General features: G+C 33.6%; 1 protein-coding gene across 10 annotated transcripts in view; it reads right to left on the bottom strand.

The window, feature by feature from the left end:
* ANKRD28 (ankyrin repeat domain 28) overlaps positions 1-28000 on the bottom strand; it is a 149589-nt gene that overhangs the window by 62442 nt on the left and 59147 nt on the right. For all 10 annotated transcript variants that reach the window (XR_012489658.1, XM_019725988.2, XM_074312813.1 and 7 more), the window contains one exon: positions 10173-10251. Coding sequence is in view for 9 of the 10 variants with exons in the window: in XM_019725988.2 (XP_019581547.1) it covers positions 10173-10251 (79 nt within the window). In the remaining variant the exon portion in view is untranslated. The remainder of the gene's footprint in view (positions 1-10172; positions 10252-28000) is intronic.

Genomic DNA, 28000 nt, shown 5'->3' with positions numbered 1-28000 from the left:
AACTTTAGGTTAAAGAGACTGAGTAGTAGTACTACTTTAAAAACAAAAAACAAAACAAAACACCTCATCAAAATATAAAACAGAATGTGAAATAATACCATCTTCAGTACAAGAAAACAGTTACCACCACAAACTAAACTATGAAGAATTCCTACCAAATACAGAGAAATCTGTATCAAAATGAGGAAGGACACTGAGTCAAGTGAAGCTTCTTCAGATCCTGGAATGGCTACTAAGTCTTTAAAAGAGCATGTCCATCTGTCACTTTTTCTCTGCCGTCTATATCCTAGAATCCCTACCTAACAATCTTTTAAATGATCTATCTAGAGCTATGTGAGTTATCCACAGGAGAAGCTCCCCATAGAACTTGAACTTTATCACACAGAGCAAGGCTGGGGCAGTGCTAGAGGAGGGGCCAAGCAGACATCTTTATTATTTTTGACCCAGCTGGAGATGGAGGGTAAGAACCAATCACCAGCAGATCACTTTCTAAGAACCTGTGATTTAAGGAGCTGCCAAGTCACCCCTACTATCCAATAGTACATCAAGAACTAAAGGAAGAGAGTCCACTGCTAGGACTGAGAGAAAACACATTTGTTTTGAGAGCTATTTAAAGAAACAAACCTAAATGATGCTCAGTTTTTGCCCCTCCCTACTCTATTCTTCAGCAAATAGCTGTACTGGAAAGAAACATATTCCTCAAAGATATATAAGAACCTGCAAGGATCTAGCACAGGACTAGAACAAAAACACAAGAGCGCAGAGTAAACTGAACAAAACAATTAATGGGCATATTTGAAAGAAATTATCCCAGGAAAGGAGAGGATGAATTTGCAAACTACTCTCTATGCACAACTTCAGAGAAGTTAAGGTCTGAAGAGAAACCTCAAAGAGTGCCGAGAGAGAAGTAAGACAATGAATACAAAGAGATGACTACTGGCAGAGTTCAAGAATGAAAAAAGGAAAATAAAATAAGGACAGATAAAAGCCCAGAAACAACAAAAAACAGAAGAAATAAAACTTAAAACACAGTCAAGAATCTGAAGCCACAGTAAGAATAAATCTTTAAAAACCATGGCACTCCTCTCAAAATTCTCCATTCACTTTCAGAACCAAAGCAAGTCTCTACGACAAGGCCACACACAACCTGGCCCCTGCCATCTCTCTGCATCGTCTCCTACTGCTCTTTTCACCTGCCTCCAAACACGCTCCCACATCGCAGAGCTGGTCCTTGCTGTTCTCTCAGCTTCCTCCAAATATCTGCATGGGAGGCAAGGGTTGCCTCCTCATTTTCTTATCTCCTCAAATGTCGTATTATCATTGAATCCTTCCCTGATAACCCAATATAAAATAGCAACTGTCCCCACCCAACATAAAATTATTTTAATTTTTTCCATAGCAATTACCACTACAAGACAAACTATATATAGTAACTTGTTACGTTCTCAAAACAAACTTCATGAAGGCTGGGACTTCATCATCTGATTCACTGCTTTATGCACAGCACACCTAGAATAGTGCCTAATACACAGACATGCTTGTTAAATATCTGTTGAATGACAGGTCCAAGGAAATAATCTAAAACCAAATGGAAAAGACAAAATTACAATCAGACAAAAGTTGGCAACAATGGGGCAGCCATTTGGCTCAGATGGTTAAAATGCGAGCTCTGAACAACAGGGTTGCTGGTTCGACTCCCACACGGGCCAGTGAGCTGCGCCCTCCACAACTAGACTGAGGACAACGAGCTGCCCGAGGGGCGGCCGGATGGCTCAGCTGGTTAGAGCACGGACTCTCAACAACAAGGTTGCCAATTCCCGCATGGGATGGTGGGCTGTGCTCCCTGCAACTAAGATTGAAAACGGCGACTGAACCTCTACAACTAGATTGAAGGACGACTTGGAGCTGATAGACCTTGGAGAAACACTGTTCCCCAATATTTCCCAATAAAAATTTTTAAAAAGTTGGTAAAGACAGACAATGGAGATCCAACTTAGTTGAAAAACACATAGAACAATTTACAGATAGGAAAAACATGCAGAAATAAAATATTCAAAGATTTAAAGGAAGATTTAAATGAAATAAAAATCTGAATTTCAGAACTAAAAGTGCTGAAATTCACATATTAACATTAGGTCCCAGAAAAAATAAATCAATACATTTAGCCTAATGAAGTTAGTATTGGATTTCAGGAATAAAGAACTGAATCCTATGGGCATCCGGCAGAAGAAAAGTGACCATGGTGGTAGAGGGTAATATGGGGGATGGAAATAGTAAGCAGAGAAAAGCTTAATCCAAGACTTTCAATCAATGCTAGAAGACACTGGAGCAATATCTATAAAGATGAGAGGAAAAAAATATGAATTGAGAATTTTATTACTAGCCAATCTACTCTTCAATTAAATAAATAAGATACCAGGAAATATGACATCCACAAGCTCTTACTGAAAATATAAAAACAAAAACTACTTGATGATGTCTATTTGACATCAAGAGATACATCAAAATAAACAACTTGGGAATAGAGAAACTGGGTAACGAATAAAGACAGGGTGAGAGAGAGAGAGAGAGAGAGAGAGAGAGAGAGAACCGTAGGAATTATGACTACTAAACAGAATGTAAAGTCATAATTCCTGACAATGAAAACAAGAGTAAAACAAATTAGAGAAGGTAATTTCCTAATTTTTCAACATAGGAAATCAGAAAACAATCAAAACATGAAACATGAACAAGGGATAACATGACTCTATAGAATGATCTCAATTTTTTTCATATTCTTCAGTTTTCATTTTAGAGAAATATTTTAGGAACAAATAACCTTGCCATGGACGCCAAAGTAGTTATTATAATACAAAATTACAGTAATTTATTTTATTGTGTGCTCTTATTGAAGCATATTATGACTTTTGTGTAATTCTAGAACTATGTGGGGATTATTTCACATTGCTTAATTTTCTTAACACTACACTAGTTAAGGTTAACCTAATGTAACGTCATTGCTAATTAACATGAAGCGTAAGAGCAATCTACACTTTTCTACACTGTTTTCATTACTAACTGTGAACAAATTAGTTTAATTTGTTGCCTATTTTTATCTCTATGCACCGTAATTCTCTTCTTTATCTAGGGTCAAACACCTAGTTTCAATTCTAATTTATAACTAAACTTCTTTAAAATTCATTCAATATGATTATAAGGTAGTTTTGAAATTAGGAGTTTGGAAATCATCGTCTAATTTGGGTCTCAACAACCATGGCATTCAAATAAAATTTAAGTAGAACCCCTGGAGCACCACTACAGAACCTTAAGAGTCTATATATGAGAATGTTTGAAGACAACTGTTCTGAGTGATATTATTTCCCTGAGGTCTACTGAGCTATAATTGATATATAACACTGTATTAATTTTAAGTATACAACATAATATATGTATATATTACAATATGATTACATTAAGTTTAATTAACATCCATCATTTCACATAGTTAAAAATGTATTTTTCTGGTGATGAGACCTTTTAAGATCTAGTCACTTAGTAACTTTCAAAGACACAATACAACATTGCTAACTATAGTCACCATGTTGCACATTACATCCCCAGAACTTACTTATAACTGGAAGTCTGTACCTCTTTACCACCTTTACATAGTTCCCTTCTCCACTCCTCACCTCTGCAACCACTAATCTGTTCTCTGTTTCTAAGTTTGATTTCTTTTGATTCTGCATATAAGTGAGATCACACATTATTTTTCTTTTTGTGTCTGGCTTATTTGCCTAGTATAATGTCCTCCAGTTTCATCCATGTTGTTGCAAATGGCAGAATTTCTTTTTTATAGCTGAATAATATTCTACTGTGCACAACAGTTCCTGGGTTCCCTTTTCTCTACATCCACGTCAATATTTGTTTCTCTTGCCTTTTTTATGACAGCCATTCTAACAAGTGTGAGGTGATAACTCATTGTTTTGCTTTGTATTTCCTTGATGGTTAAAGATATTGAACAACTTTTCATGTACCTGTTGGCCATACTTATGTTTTCTTTAGAAAAATGTCTATTCAGTTCCACTGCCCAATTTTTAAACAGATTTTTAAAATTTTTGCTATTGAGTTGTATGAGTTTCTTCATACATATTTTGGATATCAACCCTTTATCAGATATACAGCTTGCAGACATTTTTTCCCATTCTGTAGGTTGTCTTTTCATTTTGTTGCTTTCCTTTGTTGTGCAGAAGCTCTTTAGTTTCATGTAGTCGTGCTTGTTATTTCTGCCTTTGCGGCCTTTGCTTTTGGTGTCAAATCCAAAATGCTTAACCCTTTATGTTTTCTTTTGGGAGTTTTATGATTTCAGGTCTTACGTTCAAGCCTTTAATCCATTTTGAGTTGATTTTTGTATACGGTATAAGATAGTAGTCAGTTTTCCCAATCCTATTTATTGAAGAGACTGTCCTTTCCCCATTGTATATTCTTGGCTTTTTGTCATAAATTGGCCACACATGCGTGGGTTTATTTCTGGGCTCTCTTTTTGTTCCATTGACCCATGTGTTTGTATTTATTCCAATACCATACATTTGGATTACTATAGCTTTGTAATATATTAATAGTTTGAAATCAGGAGGCATGAAGCCTCCAACTTTGTTGCTCTTTCTGAAGATTGCTTAGGCTATCTGGGATATCTGTGGTTCCATTCAAATTTCAGGACTGCTTTTCCTATTTCTATGAAAAACGCCACTGGAGTTTTCATAGGAATTGTATTGAATCTGTGGACTGCTTTTAGTATAGACTTTTTAACAATGTTAATTCTTCCAATCCATGAGTATAAAATATCTTTCCATTTATTTGTGTCTTCTTCAGTTTTTTCCATCAATGTCTTACAGTTTCCAGTGTACAGTTCTTTCACCTCCTTGGTTAAATTTATTCCTAGATATTTTACTCTTTTTGATGCAACTGTAAATGGGATTGTTTTCTTAATGTCTCTGATAGTTGTTATTAGCATATAGAAACGCAAGATTTTTGTATGTTGATTTTGTATCCTGCACCTTTACTGAATTTATTAGTTCTAACAGTTTTTGGTGAAGTCTTTACAGCTTTCTCTATATAATATCATATCATCTGCAAATAGACAGTTTTGCTTTTTCCTTTCCAATTTGGACACATTTAATTTTTTTTCTTGCCTAATTGCTCTGGCTAGAACTTCTAGAACTATGTTGAATAAAAGTGGTAAGAGTGAGCATCCCTGTCCTCTTACTGACTGTAGAGGAAAAGCTTTTAGCTTTTTACCTTTGAGTATGATGTTAGCTGTGGGCTTCTCATAAATGGCCTTTATTGTGTTATGTTCCCTCTATACTCACTTTGTTGAGCATTTTTTTAAATTGTGAAATGAACATTAAATTTTGTCAAATGTTTTTTCTGCATCTATTGAGATGATTATATAATTTTTATTCTTTATTTTGTTAATGTGGTGTATTGCATTGATTGATTTAAGGATGTTGAACCCATTCTTGCATCCCTGGACTAAATCCCACTTGATCATGGTATATAATTTTTTTAAGGTATTATTGAATTCAGTTTGCTAATATTTTGTTGAGGATCTTTGCATCTAGAAGTATGTTTGTCAGGAATATTGGACTACAGTTTTCTTTTCTTGTGGTGTCCTTGAATGGTTTTTATCAGGGCAATGCTGGCCTTGTAAAAAAGAAATTTGGAAGAGTTCCTTCCTTTTCTATTTTTTTTGGAGGAGTTTGAGAAGAATTAGTATTAATTTTTCTTTAAAGTTTGATAGAATTCACCAGTGAAGCCATCTGTCATAGGCTTTATTTTGTTGGGAGTTTTTTGATACAGATTCAATCTCCTTACTAGTAAAAGGTCTGTTCAGATTTCCTGTTTCTTCGTGATTCAGTCTTGGTTATATGTTGTACATGCTTCATCTGTATGTTTCTAGGAATTTATCCATTTCTTCTAGGTTGTCCAATTTGGTGACATAAATTGTTCATAGTTCTGTCTTATGATCCTCTATATTTCTATAGTATCAGTTATAATCTCTCCTCTTTCATTTATGATTTTATTTACTTGAATTCTTTATTTCTTGGTAAATCTAGCTAAAGGTTTGCCTATTTTGTTTATCTTTTTAAAAAATGAGCTCTTAGCTTCATTGATCTTTTTATTTTTGCTCTGATCTTTATTTCCTTCTTTCTATAATTTTGGGCTTTGTTCTTTTTATAGTTCCTTGAGGTGAAAAGTTAGATTGTTTACTTGAACATTTTCTTTTTCCTCAATGTAGGTGTTTATCTCTATGAACTTCCTTCTTAGAATTGCTTTTGCTGCATCCTATAAATTTTGGTATGTTGTATTTCCATTTTAATTTGTCTCAAGATAATTTTTGCTGTTTCTTTTGATTTCCTTTTTGCCCCATCAGTTGTTCAGTAGTATGTTGTTTAAACTCCATATATTTGTGAATTTTTGAGTTTTACTTTTGTACTTTATTTCTAGTTTCCCATGTGGTTAGAAAAGATGGTTAATATAATTTCAACCTTAAATTTATGAAGACTTGTTTTGTGATCTAACATATTATCTATCCTGGATAATATTCCATGTGCACTTGAGAAGCATGTGCATTCTGCTGTGGTTGGATGGAATGTTCTGTAAATATCTGTTAAGCCCATCTGCACTACCATGTAGTTCAAGTCCAATATTTCCTTATTGATTTTCTGTCTGGATGATCCATCCATTGTTGGAAATTCTTAACTAAAATTTGAATATAATGGTTTTTTTTTTACTGGCTTGTTATTCTGGTATCTATTGTTAATATTTAGACTTCAACAGTTGGCTTATACTTGTTGATCTCTAAGTTATCTACTGTGTCTTCTATGAAACCATTCTAATCAATTTGCAAAGAGTTAATGGAAATTTCAAACTGATATAACATGAATGAACTGGAGAAATATTTTTGAATACACTTTTGAATTATTTTTTATAAAAATCAGCAGGAGCCGTTTCATATACACAAAATTATGACAAATACCATAGTCCACTAAACTAAAATTCTGATTAAAGTTTCAGTCTTCCTGAATTATGTAAAGGGGTTTTTTATAGAAGGCCATGGTAGTCATCCTGTATAAACTTTAAAAGTTAGGAACACATTCCTGATTACTCCCTATCTTCTTACTCGTTAGAGCGCTGTTATCCATAAATTATACAAACCCTCATTATTTGTTCAGCTACTGGTGGCTCTATTCAGTAAGACGCTTATGTACAGCTTTAAAGACTGTTTTTTGATTCTAGAATTTGTGGAATATGAACATATTTGCTTCAATGATAAAGAGTATAAAGAGTCTGTTTTCTTTCACCCTTCGTCTTTCTAGATTGTGTAAATAAGCTCTTTTTCCAATTTCCCCCTATAGTTAAGTCACTCCTTCCACTTTATCATTTCAGAATGACTGGATTTCAAAATGGGAAGGAGAGAATTTTTTTTACAGTATATCTGAAAGTCACAAAAAAACCTAATTCGTGATATCAGGAATTTATTTATTTGGCAGGACCAAATAAAACTGAGGAAAAGAGAAGGGATACCTAAAAAAATAGCCCAAATTCTGAGTATGTACCAGGTACTTTTCTATGTATCTTAACTATATCATCTCATTTGCTTTGTTAAGCTTGTAAAATTTTATATTATTCCCACTTATTAGATGAGGAAGTCAAGGCTGACAGATTGAATAGCTTCCCAAAGATCACAGGGGTGAGGCCAGGATTTGCATCCAAATCTGTCTGGCCACAGAGTTGTGCTCTTTACACTATCTGCTTTGGCAATACAGAGCCTGTTTTGTTTTGGTTTTTTCATTTTTAAGTAGAAAACTGAAGTCCTAGTTTAGAAATCTAGCCTTGGATTTCATTTCAGCTCATTTTACTCCAAATCCAAACAAATTTTTAATTTACTTTATTTTTCTCAAATTAGAGCCTAGCTGATAGTCTGACGAGAAACAAAGTCTAAGGAAGAGCTTGATTTTGCACTCATAGGAAACAAATCATTTGCCTTCTTTCCTTTCCCACTTACCTAATTCCTGTTACCCTTACACTCCTACACCTCATTCCCACCTCTCCCATTTTTACTTCCACTGAAGACTTGGGAAACTGAGACTAAAATGTGAACAGTTACTGAAAGGAGACAGCTTAAACTTACATTGCTATTATCATACATTCATTCAACAAGTATTCACTCAGAACCTATTACGTATTCAACACTGTTCTAGGCATTGAGAATAAATACGTTAGGGAGCAAAGCAAACTAAATCTGCCTCCTAGGAGTTTATACTCTGACAGGAAGAGAATGACAGGAAACAAGTAAAAACTTAATTTTTTATTCTGAGAACTGTAAATAAATTTAGAACTTTATCTTTCCTTTTAAAAATAGCTATATGAGCTATTACCTCATGAAACTGGTAAAATACAATAAATATAATACTAAAAGTATTTTTCAAAGAAGCATTGAAATAGCTTTTTATACATTTACAATGGTTAATTTTATACATGATTTTTACCTGAATTATTCAAAAGAATTTAAGCTTTCTCTCAAATGCTTATCTCAAAGCTGACATCTGATACTATCACACTCATAAGGCTCATGTGGCTATTATACTTACAAATACTAGGCAGTCAACCTTCTATAAGTAACTAAAAATCCTTGATACAAACATTCACTTTAAAAGGAAGGGATTAAGTCAAACTTTGAGCATTTGAAAAGTTTCTGCTAGGTATAAAAATGAAAAAATGGGGGAAAAACCCTCCATGTTGAGTCATAGTTATCTTCATGTTAAAATGAAAGTAAATGATAGAATTCTGTGTTAAAATGAAAAATATAGCAGTAGAGTTCTTACCCAAAGTCCTAGACATTAAACTAACTAGAAGTACTGTTTCTAGCATAGCTATTTCTTAAAATAATACAGGAAACTGTTTCTTGGACAATGTTTGTAATGAAAGTTCCATATATGAACCTGTATCCCATTCATTATTATTATTAAAGCAGAATATGACTCAATTAAGAATATGGTTTTTCTCTTGAACCTCCTCAGTTCTTATCTCTAGTACATTTCAGATGAAAACTTGAAAACTAGTGAGCTCGCGTCCACAGAGGAACAGAGATCTTCAAGGATGTGCATCAGTGATAAAGTTATTTATGAAGAAACTAATAGAAGAATATTAGCTAGGTCCACATTTAACTATATTTAATTCTATATGATCCTACAATTTGTTATAAAAAGCAGATTTAAAATATTTTATAAATTTATAATGGCAAAATTCTGTTTAGGCTACTATTTAATACAATCATCATTCAAAATTTCTCTCAGCACTCCTCCCAAATATCAAAAGAATGATACTATCTCTCCAGGTGCATTATACATGTATCTGTGCAATCTGGCCACCACAAGCACAATTAAAACACATGCATCCTTTCTCACTACATATCATTTATAATAATCTGGCTACAAAAAAATGTTTCTAAGCTCTGTTTGTCTGTTTTAGGACTAGAGGCAGTTTGCACAATAGGAGCTATTCTGTAAGAGACAGTTGACTTCATACTGCCAAGTCTTAAACAGTTTAGAAGAAATTAAAAAATAAAGTATAATTCCCTAAAATGTGTTTTACAGGCCCTTACCTAATAGAATTGGATAAAAGCTATTTAAAGACAGAAATCTTGTCATCCCTTTCAAAATATATATACAATCATACCATTTCTTACTACCTGCACTGCTATACACGGACTGAGCCACCATCACCTCCCTGTGAGAACTGTCATCATCCCCCATTTACTCTGTGGTTGATGAGTCCTACTATGGATACTCTTTATAGTACCCTACCCTATATAATGCTCATCCTACCTCATTAGTCTGATCTACTTTTTCATTTTGCTATAGCACTTATCATCTCCTAACACCCTAAAATTTACTTGTCTTTATAGCCTGTTTTTCTTTATTAGAATATATGTTCCACAAGGGCAGTGATCTTTGTTTTGTTAATGTATGCCAGCCTTTGGAACATACCTGGCATGTGATACGAGGTCAGTATTTGTAGAATGAACAAATAAGTTTCATTTTATTAAAACAAATATGAATAATCAATTAAATTTGATAAATATTAATTATGGCAAAAATATGTGATGCGCTCTTATACAGAGCTTACCATACCAGATAAAATAAGCAGTTCAATGATTTCTGCATCTCCAAGATAGGCAGCAGCATGCAGTGGTGTTCTCTTTTCATTGTCCTGTGATAAGAAGGAAAGGTAGAACATAAGTTCCAATATAAAGTTAATTTTAACATACTTTAAATGAAGAAAAACCACTTAACTACTAGCTTACTACTTCCACAACTCTAGTCTAGTTTGGAAGTCTCATTAACAGAGTATTTTCTTGCTCGGAAAAGGAAAACCTAAATTTAAAAAAAAGGCTTTAAAAGAATGGTATAAAGTGCAGCACAGAATAAAAGAAAAATCTAAGATAACAAAGAAATAGCTTCTTAGAGTTTCTTTGAATAAAGATACCTATGCTACTGATACACACGGGCAAATTTCCTGTACTTCATACTGCCTCACCACGCCAATATACTTCCAAAGTTTTACACAGTTTCAAGTTGTTGACCTAATTAAACAAAACAAGCCTTAACAAACCAACAAGTCTGCTTATCAAAATGTTTCCACAAGAGTACCTACAGTGGCAAAAAGAAAAAATATCTCTGGCGATTTGAAATTATCCCTTAAAACAATCTGAAGGTTTTTCGTAAAGTTCCTGCCAATTTCATTTTTGGCTCTAAAATATATTCCTATCGTTGTAAATACCAAAAATACATAGTCTTCCAAATCTTCCTACAGGAAGAGAAGCTACATCTAATGCATGGCTTCAGGTACTTCTTCCCCTTAAGCAACAATGTTCTCCAGTTTAAAAAGCAAGATCTTAGGGTAAAGTCATATTCTGGGATTTTTAATTCATATTTATTTATACCTTCTCTAAAGTTACCACACTCAGAGTGTTGCTGACTTGGCTGCATCTGAGAAAGCTATTCATTTAGAAATACTTATTTTGAAACTTACATCCAATTTTTTTTGATACAGGCTTTTGTGACAGATTGTTAGTTGTCTTCAAATGTCCATTTTCCCCTTTGTCCATGTGAATAGTTTTAGCTGGTTATTGACCCACTCAGTGAGAGAATACTCTCCTCGCTTGCCTTGAAGTTTTGTTACTTAGTATGCACCAACAGTATGTGAGCCGAAGTGAGAGGCACAACTTTCAAGTCATCTTCACAAAAAAGAAAACCATCTTAGAGATGGACTAATACTTGCCCACTTCCCACAAGTTGGGAGGCAGATGCGAAGCTGAGCCAACTTTGGCCATGCAGAGGTAGGCCGACATCCCAGAAAAGTGCCAAGAACGACACCCCAAGTGATTAGAGAGCAAAGTTGCCCCACCAACCCAGACCACAGTATCTCTTAATAGTCTAGAAGTTAAACCTTTTATTATTTTGTGGTCTCCTACCACATTAGAATAGTATAGCTTCCGAGATTTAAAAAAAAGAAAAAAATTATTTCACATTGTAGTAATTTTCTAGTTTGGCAATACACCAATTACTCTAAGAAAGGACAGTAAGACTACTAAGAATAAATTAGGAAAAAAACTGCTAGTCAAAAGAGAGGTTAAAAATATTCATAGGCATTCCTAAAAGGCTTCGCTGTAGTACATAAAGGTATTATAAAGATGTGTGTAACACAATTATCGCTGACTCTTCATATATTTCTTCATATAATTTTAATGTATTTGTGATACTGTTTTTATCCTTATATAGTAACAGGTGCTCCAGTAAAGGGAGGTTGGTCTCGTAGCTATCACTATTGTTTAGTAAGCTAGGAGTTCTTGTTTCTCTAACCATAGACCATGTTTTTTTATTCCAACATATACCCTAGCAAGAATTCTCTGCACAGAAATTACTGAACAAATAGTCACTGAAAAAACTAAAACAGAACTTAAATATCAAACTTTACTGAAAGTTGAGTCCTAACTTAATCATTGTAATTAAGGCTGTTCAGTGTTAATCATTTAAACAGCAAACTTCCCCAGAGTGCTCAAATATCATCACATCTACTCAAATTGAGAAACATATCTATTACACAGAATAAACCACAGACACAGCACACACACAAAATGAGTCATTTATGAGTGAGAGATGTCCGGATATCTATGACTCAATGCCTTGAATCCTATTAATGTATTTTATGACTCACGAACAGTTTTCCCTCTCTAAAAAGCAAATTTAAGGGAAAAAAAGGGGAACAAATTGGTCAATTAAAAATTTTTTTAACCTATCATATTTTACTTTACTACAGTTAAATATTGAAACTGGGGCAACAAAATATTTACAATTGCTTTTAGCAATATTTTAATGAAAAAATGACTCTCTTTTTATATATACTAATTCTATTTCATGGAATTAGATAAAGACATTCCTGTGTGTGTACAAACAAAATGATTAAGTATATTTATTGATCATCACAGGAAGCAAAATGCTGGAAACAATTTAAATGTTCACCAAAAGAGGAATGGTTATCTAAAATTATAAAACATGAGAAGCTCTTAACCAACCTTCATTTAACTGACTCACATGATTAATCAATATTCTGTTTCCTGAGTAAAACTAATGGTGAGTTTGGCATACCATGTATTTTGACTACTGGGCAACACTAATAAGACCATTCACTTTCATCCCCACCACTGGGTGTCTGTTTATCAAGAGTAAGATGTTATTTGTTACAACTGTTTGTGCCAATTGTACCAGTAATCATAACTACGTGATTTACTTAAATATTATTTAAACTGATGAAACAGGAAGGAAAAAGTAAATTGTTTCCACGATCACTGCAATGAATGCTTTATTATAAAGGCTCAATAAAGGCAAGCTACCAAAAAAAGTGCTGTTGAATTGGGTGTGGCTGAGACAACTGAAACACTAAGGCAAACAAAACATATGGAGAGGTTTGGACCCAAGTTTGATTCTTAAGTGTCTAAATTCTCACATCATTTAATCCCAAAATGGGAGTTACAGATAATGTATTGGGGTATGGTCTATGCAATGAAGATTAACACTGAACTGTTAGTGAACTCCACCTTGTCAATGAAAATCCCTTGGCCCAATATTTAAAACTGGCTGATAAATACACTTATTACAGTAAAATGCTTAGAGGTCACTTTTTATGATTCCCTCCATCAGACTCTAATTAGCTTATCAACTAATTGTGTTTCCCTGAAAATAAGACCCAGTCGGACCATCAACTCTAATGCGTCTTTTGGAGCAAAAATTAATATAAGACCCAGTATTATGTTACATTATGTAAGACCCAGTCTTACCTGATATAAGACTGGGTCTTATATTATATTAAAGTAAGACTGGGTATTATAAAATTCCAGAAATAAACAATTCCTAAGTTTTAAATTGTACTCCGTTCTGAGTAGCATGATGAAATTTTGCACAATCCTATCTAGGAAGTAAATCTTCCTTTTGTCCAGTATGTTCCTTGCTAGGTAGTCACTTAGTAGCTGTTGCCATTATCAGATCAACCACCAGGCCACTGCAGTGCTTACGTTCAAGTAACACTTAGTTTACTTAATAATGGCAGCAAAGTGTAAGCATAGTGGGGCTAACAATTCAGATATGCCAAAGAGAAGCTGTAAAGTGATTCCTTTAAGTGAAAAGGTGAGCAGTACTACAATAAGGTGTTTTGAGTGAGAGAGTCTACATTCTACGATTAGGTCTTTTTGTGAGCCTGTGCCTTTGGTTTGTGAACTTCACAAGTGTTTTCAGTACCCCCACCCATACCCTCAACCGTGGGACAGGATGGCTAGAGTGGGATGGAGTTAGGCATTTCCCTTCTCCCAGGAAAGTCAGGCTCTGATAATATCCCAGCAAGTTAGGCCCTGGTTAATTAGTTTCCCCTGGGGGCAGATCTTATTAAGAACAGAGTGCTCTGGCATATTTCAAAATGGCCCCTTTTCCCCTCTCCCTGTTGGAAGCATGAAGGGAGTTTTCTCTATGTTTACTGTGAGAACCTAGTAGGACTCCAGAAGGTAAACCTCACAATATTGGGGGTCCCCTATGACTGGGTTCCCTGGTGCTTTCTCCTCCGTGTCTCTTTTTAAGCAATGAGGAAACTTGGTCCAGAAGGCACCCACATAACTTCCTTTCACTTCTCATGGGCTGGTCTCCTGTAGCCTTCTATGTCTAAATCAATCACTTAATCACCCCTAGAGGTGGGAACAGGGTCATCTTCTAGTGAGTGAAGTGAGGGATAAGATACCCAAACAAAATCAGAGCTCAGCACCTTAGAAGAAGGGGGAAAATGAATGAACATAAGTAAGCAGCCAGTTTCTGCCACTTTGTGACTTTTATATAGACTCTGATATTCTCTTTTTCTAGATTCTTGAGTTTTCCAGACAATGTGGTATGAAGGAAGTATCAGAACAAACAAGATACCTAGAGAAGACATTTCAAATCAATTTTTGTTACTACCCATTGAAGTGAAAATGTAGCAAAAGATAAAGGAACATTAACTGGATTCTAAGCTAAAAATCTGCTGAAGTATCACTCCTTACCCCCCAAAATTGCTGTGAAATAACCTAGGCTTAAGTGATATAGTTTAATTCATAAACAAATGGAACAGTTACAGAGTTGTCTAAGTAACATATTAAGAACAGAAATTGCCTTAGAGTTCATCATGTTCGATCACCTCATTTTACATATGAGAAAAGCAGGGCTCAGAGAGGCTGAACTACTGGAGGGCACAGACGAGAGTCTAGCTCGCCTGACTAACTAGGTCCAAGTCCCTCTTGCTATTATACTCTGGACCTCTTCTCTTCCTTGATAGTTTAAACAAGTTAACAGCAAAAATGAGGTAGCAATCATTCTTCACGTACATGTGTTTATACATAAATATCTGCACATATGCTGCATTTTAGAAAATAACATTTAAAAAAATCACAGCAGTAACAAAGGATTCATCACGCTTCTGTAACTATAGAACTATGGTCCCACTTGAGAAAAAATTTCCACAGCACGACAATCTTAATATTCTTTTTTACAGCCTTCAATTTGGGTTAATTACAATTAGGTGACGCTTACAGTACAAAGTCTAGGAAGAAAAGCGAGAGATTTTCATTTCTTGGGAAAATCACATAAAATAGGAGAAACAGGAGAATCTAACATAAGATAAATTATTTTAACACAAAAATATCACATTGCATTAGACTATACATGTAACTGAAAGATTTATATATGTAAACAAATTATTAAGTTTCATTTATGGCTAGTAAACAAGGAAGATATATCTAACAAATAACTTCACTAATTATACTACTTGAGGAAGCTTATTTTGGGGATTAAATCAGTGCCTTGGAGTGAAAAAAGGATAACTGACTCCATTCATAAACATCTACCATAAACAAAGCTACTCAAACATGACCTTACACAACTTTAAATATTAATCTTGAGCACAAGATGACATTTTATACAATAACAAGCTGCGAAAAAGAAATCTAGATTTTCACAAATGCATGCACATACACCACACATAGCCATGATATTTAACTGTTACATTAAGTATACATTTCTCAAATAAAGACAATCTGAACATGCAGCACCAGCAAATCACGAACATGGCTTACTCATGGTTGGCAGACACTGGTGAAATCAATATGGGTCTGTAAATATACCACACACAGAAACCTTTTTTGAGGGTGGGAAACAAAATTACCCATTTTATTAAATTATGAAAATATTTTTAAAATCAGTTTGTGTGGTAATGATTTTAAGTGATTTTTTATATTCTTTTTAAGTGTTTTATATAATTTACATGTTGTTTTTCATTTAGCAGTTGAATCCAAAGCAGATTCCCCCCTTAGTTACATGTCAAACAGACTGTCAATACCTTTATAAAAACTGTTACCCTTTTATGCAGGAAAATTGTCAGTATGTCTATCTGTTATTTAACACAATACCAGCTGGGACAATTTCAAAGGTCTAACATTTGTTTCACTGGAGTCCCAGGAGGAGAGGAGAAACTGGTACACAAAATTTTTTGAAGAAATAAAGGCTGGAAATTTCTCAAATTCTGGTAAAAGACACAAATTTACAGATTCAAGAAGCTTAGTAAGGCACAAATAGGATAAACGCAAAGGAAACTATGCCAAGACACATAATGATCAAAATGTTAAAACCCAAAGATAAAGACAAGAATCATTTTGCTCAGGCTGCTTTAAAGATAAGTTACATATAAAAGAAAGATTCCAATGACTGGATTGATTTCTCATCAGAAACCATGGAGACCAGAAAACTGAAAAAAAAAAAAAAGAAAAAAAAAACTATCAAGAATTCTGTATCACATGAAAACGTCCTTTAGAAATGAAGGTAAAATAAAAACTTTCTCAGATGAAGGAAATAGAAAAATTCCATTCCCACCAGACTTCGTCTACAAGAATGTTAAAGGAAGTTCTTTAGGCTGAAAAGAAATGATACCAGAGGGAAAGAAACACAGATCTTCAAGCATGAAGGAAGCACAATTTATTGAAAGCAAAATATTTTAATGTTACCTGGCAAGGAGTTTAATGTATTACATAGATTACCTGGCAACTCTGACATAAAGCAGGGAGAGCAAGGGCTTTTGTTTTTTGTGTTTTTTTAACTTAAAGTGGTAAAATATTAACTCTACATACACTGTGAAAAGATATATATGTATATTATTACTATAACCCCTAGATCAACTATCAAGAAAATAATAAACAGAGATGGTAAAAATGCAAAAAGAACATAAAAATAGTACTAAACATATCCAAATAATCCAAAATAAGGAAGGAAAGAGGGAACAGAGGACCAAAAATGAAAAGAGACAAAGAAAAATAATAGAATGGGAGATCAAACTCCAGCCACTGCAACAAACACATTAAATGTAAAGCTCTAAACACACCATTTGAAAGAACAGATTATTTTGGATATAAAACCATTACCTAATCATACGCTATCTACAAGAAACCATTATATCATTTTAAATATAATGATATAGATATGCGAAAAGTAAAAAGATGTTAAAACAGATACTATGCAAACAGTAATGAAAAGACAGCTAAAGTGGCTATAATAATATCAGACATAGAATTCAGAACAAGGGAAATTACCAGGGATGAAGGAGGATATTACATAATGGCAAAAGGGTCAATTCATCAAATGATAATCCTAATGTATATGCACCTAATAACAGAACTTCAAAATGTATGGAAACAAAAACTTACAAAAATGAAGGGAGAGATAGACAATCCACAATTACAAGAAACTTCAGCATAAAACAAGTAAAGAGAAAAATTAGCAATGATACAGATGACCTGAACAATACTATCAATCAACTGAACCTAACTGGACATTTATAGAACACTCAACCTAAGAACAAAATAATGCACATTATTTTCAACTGCACTTGAAACATTCATAAAGACAGACCATACTCTGGGCAATATACTATACCTTAACAAACTAAGATAAACTGAAATCATACTAAGTATGTACTCTGGCCGTTGGCCGTAACAAAATTAAACTATAAATCAATAATAGAAAGATGGTTGGAAAATCCCCAAGTATACAGAAATCAAAGTAGATACCGTGTTTCCCTGAAAATAAGATCTAGCCGGACCATTAGCTCTAATGCATCTTTTGGAGCAAAAATTAATATAAGACATGGTCTTATATAAGACCCAGTCTTGTATTAAAATAAGACCGGGTCCTATATTAATTTTTGCTCCAAAAGATGCATTACAGATGATGGGCCAGCTAGGTCTTATTTTTGGGGAAACATGATACTTTAATAGTAAGGTAGAATAAAAGTAGTAAACTAATTCTAAATAACCCATGTAAAGAGGAAATCTCAAGAGGCATTAGAAAATATTTTGAACTTACTGAAAATGAAATTACAACATATCAAAATTTATGGGATGAAGTTAAATCAGCCATTAGAGGGCAATTTATCTATTACATTTTCTATCACAAACGAAGTTCTCAAATTAATAATCTTTCACTTAAGAAGCCAGAAAAAGAATAAAATAACCACAAAGCAAGGGAAAGGACAGAAATGACAAAGGGCAGGAATCAATGAAGGTGAAAACAGGAAAGCAACAGAGAAAATTAATAATCCCAATGCTGTTTACTTTGGGGGGGAAAAAAACAAAAATCACACAATAAAATTGATAATCCTCTAGCCAGAATGACAAAAGAAAAAAAGACAGAAGCAGATTTAGAAATGAAACAGAGGACTATCAGTACAAACCTCAAAGATGAAAAAGATTAAGGAATAGTATGAAAAATTCCACAATTTGGATGACAAGACCAAGTCCTTACTTAAAAGACACAAAAATTACTCAAGAAAAAAATAAGTAACCCAAATAATCCTATAGCTATTAAAAAAAAGAAAATTAATTCATAGGTAAAAATATTCCAAGAAATAAAACTCCAAACCCAGAGAGTTTCAATGGTGAGTTCTACTAAACATCTCAGGAAGAAATAATACCAATTGGCACATCTACAAAGCAGAAAAGGCAACACTTCCCACTTTATGTTATCATCCTGATACCCAAACCAGGCCAAGATTATTACAAGAAAACTGCAGACTAACATCACTCATCAACATAGACATAGATATCCCTTAACTAAATATTAGCAAATCCAGCAATACATGAAAAGGATAATACATCGCAACCAAGTGGGGTTTATTCTGAAATTACAAGTCTCCTTCAAATAGAATCAACCAATGTAATTCAGCATATTATAGACTAGTTAAGAAAAAAAAATATCATAAGCTCATTGCATTTAACAAAACAACATCTTTTCATGATTAAAAAAAACAAAACTCCAGCAGATTAGAAATAGAAGGGAACTTCCTTAACTTGATAAAGGGCATTTACAAAAGTTACAGCTAATATCCTATTTCATGGTGAAGGACTGAATGCTTTCCCTCTAAGATCAGGAACCCAGAAAGGCTGGCGACTCCAGTCACTCCTATACATTCTCCTACTGGAAGTCCTAGTCAGTGAAATAAGCCAAGAAAATGAAATAAAAGGTATGTAGATTGGGAAGGAAGATATAAAACTGTTTTCTATTCATACATAGCATATTGTTTGTGGAGAAAATCACTAGGAATCTATTTTTTAAAATCCTAGAATGAGTTTATTAAAGTTTCTGAATGCAAGGTCTAGATACAAAAAGTAATTGTATTTCTACATACTATTTCTACATTTCCATTAACTGGAAATCAAATTTAAAAAAACTGTACATTTATTATACAATGCAAAAGAATCAAAGAAAGAGAGAAAAATAAAAGAAAAATGCTTAGGTATAAACCTAACAAAAATTTGCAGGATTCGTATGCTGAAAACTATAAAACACTCGTGAAAGAAATAAAACCTAAAGAAAATGGAGATAACATGTTTATGGATTGGAAAACTCATTATTGCTAAGATGTCAATTTGATCTATAGATTCAATGCAATATTAATCAAAAATCTCAGCAAGATTCCTTGTAAATATTAACAACCTGAAATTTACATGACTATATTAGAATAGTCAAGGCAATTTTGAAAGAAAAGAACACGGGTGATTGCAAGAATTACTACAAAGCTGCAGTAATCAAGGCAGTGCAGTATGACAAAAGGGAAAGACATATTCATAATAAAGAGTTCAGAAATAAATGCACACAAAAATAATCGATTGACTTTTGACGAAAAGTACAAAAACAATTAAATGGAAATATAATCTTTTCAATAAATGATCCTTGATATCCACATGCCAGAAAATAAACATTGATGTATACTTAACACCTAATACAAAAGCTAACTTAAAAAGGATCATAGATCTAACTGCCAAATCTAAAATTTTAAAACTTATAGAAAGATAGGAAAAAATATATAGGTTGGGCAAAGAATTCCAGGGTATGATACCAAAAGCACAATCCATAAAGTTGATAAATTAAACTTCAAAAAAATGAAGAACTTTTGCTCTGAGGGAAGACACAGTTAAGAGGATAAACAAACAAAGTATAGACTGGAGAAAACATTTGGCAATCACATATGTGACAGATAACATGCATTCATAATCTATAAAGACCTCTCAAAACTCAAAAATAAGAAAATAGTCAACAAAATATGGTCAACTAAACTGTGTTGTGACAACTTATTTGGTACCCATTTGGAAAAACAAAAACACATTACCTCACATGTACCTAATTTAACTGCAAGTACATTAACATAAAGCTAAATGTAAAAAGCAAAATAATAAAGCTCTCAGAAATGAATATAGGATATTATTTTTATGACTTAGTTGGGGAAATACTTCTTAAACATCAAAAGCATTAATCATAAAGGAAAATACTGAATACTTTGACTACATGAAAATTAAGACTGCACGTTCAGTGACACCATAGTGAAAAGGCATGTTGGAATGGAAGAAGATATTTGCAACATCCACGGCTCACAAAGGGATCATATCAAGAATATATAAAGAACTGTTGCAAATTAATAAAAAAAAGAGAAAGCTCAAAAGAAAAACTGGCAAGAGATTTAATAAGCACTTCACAAAAGAGGCTATATGAATGTCTAATAAACATATAAAAAGATACTTGACATTACCCTCAAAAAACCTCAAACTTTACAAGTTTAATGAGACAGTACTACATAGCAAACAGAATGGCTAAATGAAGAATTATGACAAAAACTAAGAACCTGGTCCAAGTATGTGGACCAATAAAAATTCTCATACAGTGCTCATGGGACTATACATTTTTTAAATAATATGGCATTCTCTAGTAAGTTAAATATATGCTTAGCATGTATGCCAGAAATTCTATGCCTAGGTATATATACCCTTTAGGAATTCATGCTCATGTAACAGAAGACATGCTTATGAATAGCTACATTGTTCAAAATACGCAAAAACTGGAAACCCAACTACCCATAAACAGTAGACTACGAATAAACGGTGTATTCAGTGAAATACTATGACTAATCTTTAGCTATCCATATCACAGATACATTTTAAAAACAAGATATTGTCGTACAAAAGAACCCAGACCCAAAAGAATACGTGCGGTCTGATTCATTTAATTAAAAAACTTGTAAAATGAAATTATATATTGCTTAGGGGGAATAATTAAGTGGCAAAATGATAAAACTAAGAAAAGGACTGTTATGAAAGTCAGCTCACTAGCTACACTGTAGGGTGGGAGGAAACAGTCCTGATCACGAAGTGGGCACAGAGGGCACTCCTGAGGTACTAGCAATGTTCCGTTTCTTGATCTGGGTAGTGGATATATTTAAATATTTTATTATATTCCACATATCTTTTACATATTTTAAGCATGTTATATTTCATAATTTTAAAAAGATTAAAAGATGGAGAAGAAAGTTAGACATTAGAGCTTCATCATTTTTCCAAAATATCAATTTAAATACATCTGAATTAAGAGTTTTGAAAAGCGTATCAGAAATTGGCAGGAGACACGAACTCCGACATGATAGCATAAGAACAGTAGCTTTCTTTGTTGGTTTGGCAAGCTTTGTTTTCCTGAACTACTGAAAATGAAAATTAACAAATCACCTGAAAACTGGAAAAGAAAGCTATTCACACTCTTCGTACGCATGCCCTTCCCACAACCACAAATTTGAGTCCACAAAATAATTAAGAATAAAAACAGAAATTTTATTACCAGAAATCGGTGCAAGGCAGTCTTAAAAAACCCAAACAAAAAAAAATTAATGGAATTTAGTTTCTGTGTAAACAAACCCCCAACACCCTCACAGTACATATTTATCTCCCAAACCAATGATAAAAACTTAACATATAGCATTTTGTAACTGACATTTTTTCTCACATATAAAGATAAATGTATTCTAAAATGATTAATTTATTATTTTTTGAGCTTCTACAAGAGAACATGCTTTGGTAAGCAATATACAAATCATTGATTCTCTATGAAAACTACCAAAGAAAAAATGGTACATTACTAGTTTATAATATTTGTATAATTTACATGTTTTATGCAACAAATAATATTACAATATGAAAAAACACATCAAGGGTTTGTCACTAATTTTATGGAAAATGTATATATATTTAGCAATTAACCTACCGTTAATGAAATCACTAAATTTCATAGTAGATAATCTAAAATTATGTAATTCAAATAAAACATATTTTCTTTGTGAATACATGATATTGGGTGGGATGGACAAGAAGTTTAGCTTCCTTTCCCAAATCCGACTGTGGCTATTACAGGTACTTTGGCGTACACACGACAACCCATGTATCAGCTATTTGGACTTGTTGCCCCTCTGCTTCTACAGACTGCCACAGTTCTTGCCACGTGACCCATCTTCAAAGTCAGCAACAGAGGACCTGCCTCACATCAAATCCCTTACTCCCCTTGTTGCCGACTCCAGATTCAGATTTAATAGAGTTCATGTAATTAGGTCAGGTCCATGCAGCTAATGTCACTTTCCTAAAGTCAACTGCAGGAGATTATACAAAATATATAACACACCAGGGGATGAGAATCCCGTGGACCGTCTTAGAGTTCTGTATACTATAAGCTGCAACCTGAAGAATGAACAGAAGTTCAACATGAGGCAAAGGGAGCTGGAGGCAACGTGGGCAAAACTGACATGCTGAGTCAGGAACGAGCATGGAAGAGCAGGGGTGAAAAACACATGTGCCTCGTCTCCCCAGCACTCAGCACAGCAACTGGCTTGAATTTGTCAAGGGAATGAACCAACACACCAAATTATACCAAATTAAGCCAGCAAGTATATACTAAGGGCTTATATACTTATACTAACAAGAGTAACGCTAAGAAATTTCTTGTAATACTAAGCACCTAAGCAGGACTGAGGGTTGACACAACATGGACAGAAAACTAAACTGGATGTTAGTGACCAAATCAAATAAACTGCAAGGGCCTTAGTTTTCCTTTATCTGTAACAGAAATGATTTAGCTATTCCATCACTAAGATCCCTTTTCTAAGGCATGGTTCTTACCCTGAGGCAAATTCTATTTAGAAAGTTTAGAATCTAGGTATTAATTAATGTTGTAATCTAGACATTGCCTATCAGTGGTAACATTAAATAGACAAATCCACAGAGCACCCTATTCTAAATACTGAATTTACTCTCTCCTACAGATTTAGCAGTAATCAGATCCTCCTAGGCTAAGGCTTTCTTGCTTTTCATAAGAGAAAAATAAAACACCAAAATTACATACCAAAACCAGGTTCCATAAAAATAAAAGGAAGTAGAGGTGATGGCATCTATAATTGGGCAATTTTAATTATCAAAAGCAATCCAACTGTTTAGAAAACTAATACATATTATTTCTAGGTCAAAAATACTGCTGGGCGGTAACAGAAAATAGCCATTTCACAAAATATGTAAAGTGTAAATATGAAAACATTCAGTGGAATGTCTGTCAGCTGTTTTAATAAAATGGCTTTTACAGAGCTACGTATATTTTTAACAGGCTATTTCCCTGAGTTGAGATCGAGCTGACAGTCTGGGGAGAACACAGAGACAGAATTCTCAGAAGAGAGTAACAGAGTGGAGGGTGGCACAAGGAGAGAATCCCAGAGAACTGCAGAATATCCCCTCATGTACTCAGCTAAGTATTGCGCAGCACATGTACGTAAGTCTTCTACCTGAGACTGGTGAAAAGAATAATCCAAAATAATTAAAATAGTGTTTCTCAACTTTCTTTTCCTGTCACCCTGACCCAGGAGCATTTTTAAACATTTTTTTTCCCTAATTGACTGACCCTATGGCATTTTAATGTCATGGTGTACCTAACTTGTGCAACTCTGGCCCTTTGGAGGGCCACAAATCATTGTAATATGTAAGATTTATCACACATACATCCTCCCCCAAAACCAATTCTTGCTCAGTTGGAGGTGATGTCACCCACAGTGACAATGTATGGATTAGAGGGAACAATGCCCTGTTCCCACCGGCTAAACTGAAAAATCTCCTCATTCCTAGAGCGCTGGGTAGAGTACTATGGAAAAACTTACCTCAGTAGTACAGAATAATTAGCCTATTTTGAAATTAAATAACAACATTTAAGGTAGTAACAAAATTTATAAAATATGGATGTAAAAGGCCATGCACAGTGAAATTACAAAATTTGCTGAGAAATTATGAACGACCTAAATAAATGGAGAGATATAACTTGTTCACGGGTCAGAAGACTCAATATTTTTAAAACATTAATTTTGCCAAGTTGATCTATACAGATCAACCCAATCCCAATTCCTTTTCTATTTCCTAGAAATTGACATGTTGATTCAAAGAACCTAGAAAAGCCAAAACGATTTTGAAAAAGAAGGAAAAATTGGTGATTTCAATACTTACAGTACCATAACAGTGTGGTATTGGCGTTAAGCTAGACAAATACATCAATGGAACATAATATAGTCCATAAATAGATCCTATCTATGGACGACTAATTTTCGATAAAGATGCAAAGGCTATTCAACAAAGAAAAGTAGTATAGGCTTTTAAACAAGTATTTAAACAATTATATATATCCATATATAAAAAAGTGAACTTTGATATTTACCTTGTACCATATACAAATTTTAACTCAAAAATGATTACAGATCTAAATGTGAAATTTAAAGCTACAAAACTTCTAGACGATAGCACGAGAAAAATCTATATGACACTGAGACAGATTGTTTTTAGATATAACACCAAACCAAGATCCGTAAAAGAATGTGATAAATTGGACATCATCAAAATTTAAAACTTATGCTTTTCAAAAACACTCTTAAGAGAATGAAAATGCAGTCACAGATTGAAGACTTGTATCCAGAACATACAAAGAGCTCTCAAAACCCAAGAGTAAGAAAAGAATAAGAAAAAGAAACTAGCAAAAACACTTGAAAAGAGGATGTGGTAAAACTGGAATTCTCATATTCAGTTGGTGGGAATGTACATATAATGGTACAACAAATTTGGAAACAGTTGCAGTCTCTTAAAAAGTTCAACATATACCTACCACATGGTCTGATCATTCTACCCTTAGATATTTACCCAAGAAACAAACACTTGTATACAAATGCTCACAGTAGATTTATTTGTAATAAAGAAAAAAGGGAAACAACTCCAATGTCTATCAATAGTTAGGTGAGTGAAAAAACAAATTTTGTATATTGATACAATGGGATACGACTCAGCAATAGAAAGCAATGAACTATTAATACATGCCACAATATGGATGAATCTCAAAATAATTATGCTGTGTGGAAAAAAGCTAGACAAAAAAGGACATATTGCATAACTCCATTTATACAAAGGTCCAGAAAATACAAATCAGTCCATAGTGACACAAAGGAGATCAGAGGTTAGGGGCAGATGGAGTCTTTTGGGAGTTGAAGGGAATGTTAACTATCTTGATTGTGGTGATAGTTTCACAGGTGTACACACATGTCAAAATTCATGAAATTGTACTTTAAATACATGCAATTTATTGTATGTCAATTATACCTCAATAAAACAAAAAAATTGGCTGAGGTGCCAGCTGAGACCTATCATATCAATTAGTAACTTCAGCTCAGTCTGAAATTTAGGACATAATTTATGACATTTTTGCTTTACTATATAATATCATCTTTATTTACATATAAGTATAAAAATCATCAGGATTATTTTTTCTGAGTATACGAATAAAGATACTTGATTTCTATAAAGAATACCATTATTTACACATACACCAATTTATATATACATTTCCACCACAACTACTTCAAACAGAGAACTTAGAGGATATTTAATCTATTTGGGAAGTTGACAATATATTTAATAATCATAATAAATACAAACATTGTAGAATTTTTGCTTGTCCACTGAAGCAGAATTTTTGTTTAGTTGGTGAGAAGATTCCATTTATTACCAATCAGCAAGATTAAAAATAACCCAAATGCCCTCTAAGAGGGGAACTGGTTAAATAAATTGTTATAAACATATAATTCAAAACTATAATGGCTATAAAAAAGAATGAGTAAGCTCTTTATGGACTGATTCCTAAAATATATTGGGGATGAAAAAAGGTGTAGAACACATATATGCTAAATAGGAAACTGTAACATGGATGGAATACAAAAAAAGTCACCATCAGTTTCTAGGTACAAAACTAGCTGGTTTCCAACTCACAGATACAGACAACAGAATGGTGGCTACCAGAGGGGAAAAGAGGTGGGGGGAAAAGGGAGAGGGTAACAGGGGTCAAATACAAGGTGAGAGAAGACTAGACTTTGAGTGGGGAGCACACAATAAGAGTATATAGATGTTGTATTACAAAGTTGTACACCTGAAATTTATATAATGTTATTAACCAGTGTTACTCCCAATAAACTTAATTTAAAAAAGCCCAGCTGGTTTCATTAGACAACACCTTCTTTGTATCAGGACTACTACAATAGCCACTGAGTCACAATGACATAGAACATACACTCATTTATAGATCTTGGGGGAAATCTGAACATTAGTGAAGAAAATGTTTAAAATCTGAGGTTGGAATCGAGAAGCACTGGCAAGACTAGAAATGCAGTTTCTAGACATAGAGAAACTCTGGGAATTTTCTCCTGGGGGGAAGCTGAATTGGTTCTCCTTTACCCATCCTTTCCACCTTATGTTAGATGGAAGCCAGCCAGAAGCCGGGTAGGTACACATGGGATGGGGCTTAGCGGGTTGTGAGCTCCAACACTAATTTCTGTTGGTAGCTCAGAAAACCATATACACACATCATTTTAGGACACAGAGTGTACATAATCTCAGATAACTGAGTGAAGAGGTTTTAAGAATTTAGGAACATCAACTGCAAACCAGCAGAAGAGACATATAGTCACGAAAAAGACTAATGTTAAAGATTTAGAGCACATCTTGCTAATTTCCAGAAAAGACTACAGAACTCTGTGAAGGATGAGGGGTGGGTAGAACTCAGGCAACCTTTGTGAATTTAGGGTTTACTACTTTCTGTTAACTGCCAACAATATTTTTACAATAATAACGAAAATTAATGATGTGCTTGTGTGATATGATGTACATATACATGCATAAGTATGTATTTGCCAAGCACTTCACCTGAAAAAAATCAACATCGCCTCAAGGATCCTAGAAAGTATTTTTGAAAGCTTAAAGATTTTAATGATTTGGAAGACTACTCTGGCAAAACCAATCCCAAAATTATTTTGAATGACAAAGTAGTGCATCTAAATTCAGAAGTCATAAGTAAAACATACATACAATGCAGCGTTGTAAAAAATATTCAGTTATATAATACAGCAAGATATACTGACTAGCTCTTAAATCAATTATTTTGAGTTTAAAAAGGGTCAATCTAGGTCTTTCTCTGTTTTAAACACTAAAGACAGTGTTGGCTAGATTATAATTACCTCTAGTTTGATACTACTTTGATACTACTTTATTTATCCAACCAAAAAATATGGCACTAAGGGAGGCTTGTGTATTTACTCATTTGCAATTCTAAAATTTAACAGCACTTGGCATCATGAAAATTATAATCACATTTGTTATTAGTTTAAAAGGTAGACGTCCTTAGAATGTGGACATAACTTTTAGAAGGAAAAAAATCCATTTCTGAACCATTATTGCTTTATGGCACTATTTGGCAAAAGAAAAAATATTTTTTGCTATCCAATTTACTTTATTTCCCCAGTTACTGTCAAGTCCTACATGGGTTCAAATTCCAGCTATACTGACCCTGGAGACTTTTAACCTTTCTGAGTTTCAGTTTTGGTAGACTGGAAATGTTAACCAACCAATTTTACAAGATTCTTGAGTTAAATCAAGTAACATAAAAAGGTTTAAACATATTACTGTCTCTGGAATAGTAATAATTAATACCAATTTCTATCACTCTGTATAGAGAAAAACCAA

Source organism: Rhinolophus sinicus, linkage group LG10, assembly GCF_036562045.2.
Source record: "Rhinolophus sinicus isolate RSC01 linkage group LG10, ASM3656204v1, whole genome shotgun sequence".
Lineage (NCBI taxonomy): Eukaryota > Metazoa > Chordata > Mammalia > Chiroptera > Rhinolophidae > Rhinolophus > Rhinolophus sinicus.
The sequence above is the reverse complement of the archived record's forward strand: the minus strand, read 5'-3'. Positions and strand labels throughout refer to the sequence as shown.